We start from the raw sequence: 2,092 nt of genomic DNA on the forward strand, positions 1-2,092 counted from the left end.
TAGATGCAGGGCACGAAATGCAGGGTCACCACAGTGATGTGGGAGGTGCAGGTGGAGATGGCTTTCCTCCTGCCCTCCCCACTGTGAGACCTTAGCATCATCAAGATGACTGTGTAGGACACAAGCAGAAAGACGAACCACAGTGTAGAGATCAAGCCATTATTAGAAATCATCAGGAGCTCAAGAACAAAGGTGTCTGTGCAGGCGAGTTTGAGGACCTGCGGGACATCACAGTAGAAGCCGTCAACAACATTAGGCCCACAGAAGGGCAGTGGGAGCAACAAGGAAATCTGCACGATGGAGTGGACAAAGCCCCCCACCCAGGAGGCTGTGATGAGGGCCGTGCATCGCCCCCTACTCATGATGGTCACGTAGTGCAGGGGCTTGGAGATGGCCACATAGCGGTCAAACGCCATGATGGAGAGAGAAAAAATGTCTGCTCCCCCTAGAAGGTGGAAGAAGAACATCTGAGTGACACAGCCATTGAAGGAGATGCTCTTTCTCCCTGAGAGAAGATCGGTCAGGACCTTAGGAGCTGTGATGGAGGAGAAGCAGATGTCCAAGACGGAGAGATTGCGGAGCAGGAAGTACATGGGGGTGTGAAGGTGGGACTCACAGGTCACAGTGACCATAATGGCAACATTTGCTAACACAGTTGTTACATAAACCATAGATAAAAAGAAAAATAAGAATAAGCTCAGCTCTTGAGACTGAGTAAGTCCACAAAAAATAAATTCGGTCACCCTGGTATGATTTCTCAGGGCCATTGGCTGCTGTTTCTCCCTCCATGTACACCTTTGAAGGAAATACTTGTGTTACTGAGACAAGGACATCAAGCAAAGCTTTATCTCTTATTCTGAAATTAAACATGCATAAATATGTGTTTTTGTCATGTACCATGTTCTTCATGAACTTGCTGTATTACCTGGGGAAATCACTTAATTCTACTTGCCTCAGCTCCCTCATTAGTAGAAGCTGCGGTTTGGACTAGATCATTCATTTTCTTACTGTAGTCAGTGGGCCCACGGGTTCTGTGAAAGCCCACCTTCAGCAGTTGCTGAGAAAGACAACTTTAAGGAAGGCTTCATGAAGGAGTTCTGGGTTCCCTAAACCTTCTTGAATCAGAGCAGCTCTGATTTTATTCACTTTCCATGTTGTGTCTATGGCTTAAAAGCCATTGAAATAAATTAACATCCAGTAACAACATGCTAGGGATTCATTTGAATAGCATATTGTAGTTTTAAAAACTGGTGCACACCTAATTACAATAAAATTTCCTAACATCCCTCTGAGGTTAGAGGGGAAGGTATTATTTCCACTTCAATAATAGCAAAACTGAACTCAGTAAGTCAGTTTTCCAAGGTCATGCAGAAACTCAGCAACAGAGGGCAAATAAGACAAATTCCTCCTGACTCTGGGATCTTTCTAGTCTCTCATACTGCCTGCCAGTTTTGGAATACATAAATCCAAGAATAATTTGTACAAGGAACTCTGCACGGAATTTTCCTAACACTTTCAATGATGGGTTTCATCACCCCCTGAAGTGTCTCTCTTGTCGCAATGGAATTTTAGTCCATTGCCCTTCTGTTACCTTTCAGGTCACATGTCACGTAAATGGCACCTCCACTTTTTAATTTTTCATTTCATTTCATGGACACTCAGAGGTTGAGGGTAAATGATGGGGTTTAACACAAAGAAGATGACAAAGATGGTGGTGGAGATGGCTCTATTCATCAAAAAGACAGCTGAGGTCCAGGCGTGTGTATATGGAGAAAGGGCATGAAATACAAGGTCACCACAGTGATGTGGCCAGTACAGATAAAGACAGACTTCCTTCTCTCTCCTTCCTATTAATGTTAAGCAGTGTCTGCTCAGCTTGGGACTTGTATTTTCTGGCAAAGTACAAATCAGCACATTTACCCCAGCACAAGATGGAAACAATGACCGCCACCAGTGGCTCAGACATCATGCAAATTATTGCTGATACACACCTTTGGATCTGTGCTTCTGTTGCTCCCTCTGCCTACCTTATCCTTCCCATCCTTAGGATCTCTCTACTATCTGCTTTGACAAACATCAATCTTTCAACCCT

The 2,092-nt window shown here is 44.3% G+C and overlaps 1 protein-coding gene across 1 annotated transcript; it reads right to left on the minus strand.

Moving 5' to 3' along the window:
• Positions 1-2: 2 nt before the first annotated feature.
• Positions 3-767, minus strand: LOC105809951 (olfactory receptor 4D9-like; the record flags this gene model as incomplete). The annotated part of the gene is made up of 1 exon (XM_012643859.1): positions 3-767. A coding segment is annotated over exon 1 (765 nt), but the record flags the coding sequence as incomplete, so codon positions are not given.
• Between the last annotated feature and the right edge of the window lie 1,325 nt (positions 768-2,092).

The sequence above is a fragment of the Propithecus coquereli genome, unplaced genomic scaffold (assembly GCF_000956105.1).
Source record: "Propithecus coquereli isolate 6110/MARCELLA unplaced genomic scaffold, Pcoq_1.0 Scaffold202, whole genome shotgun sequence".
Taxonomy (NCBI): Eukaryota; Metazoa; Chordata; class Mammalia; order Primates; family Indriidae; genus Propithecus; species Propithecus coquereli.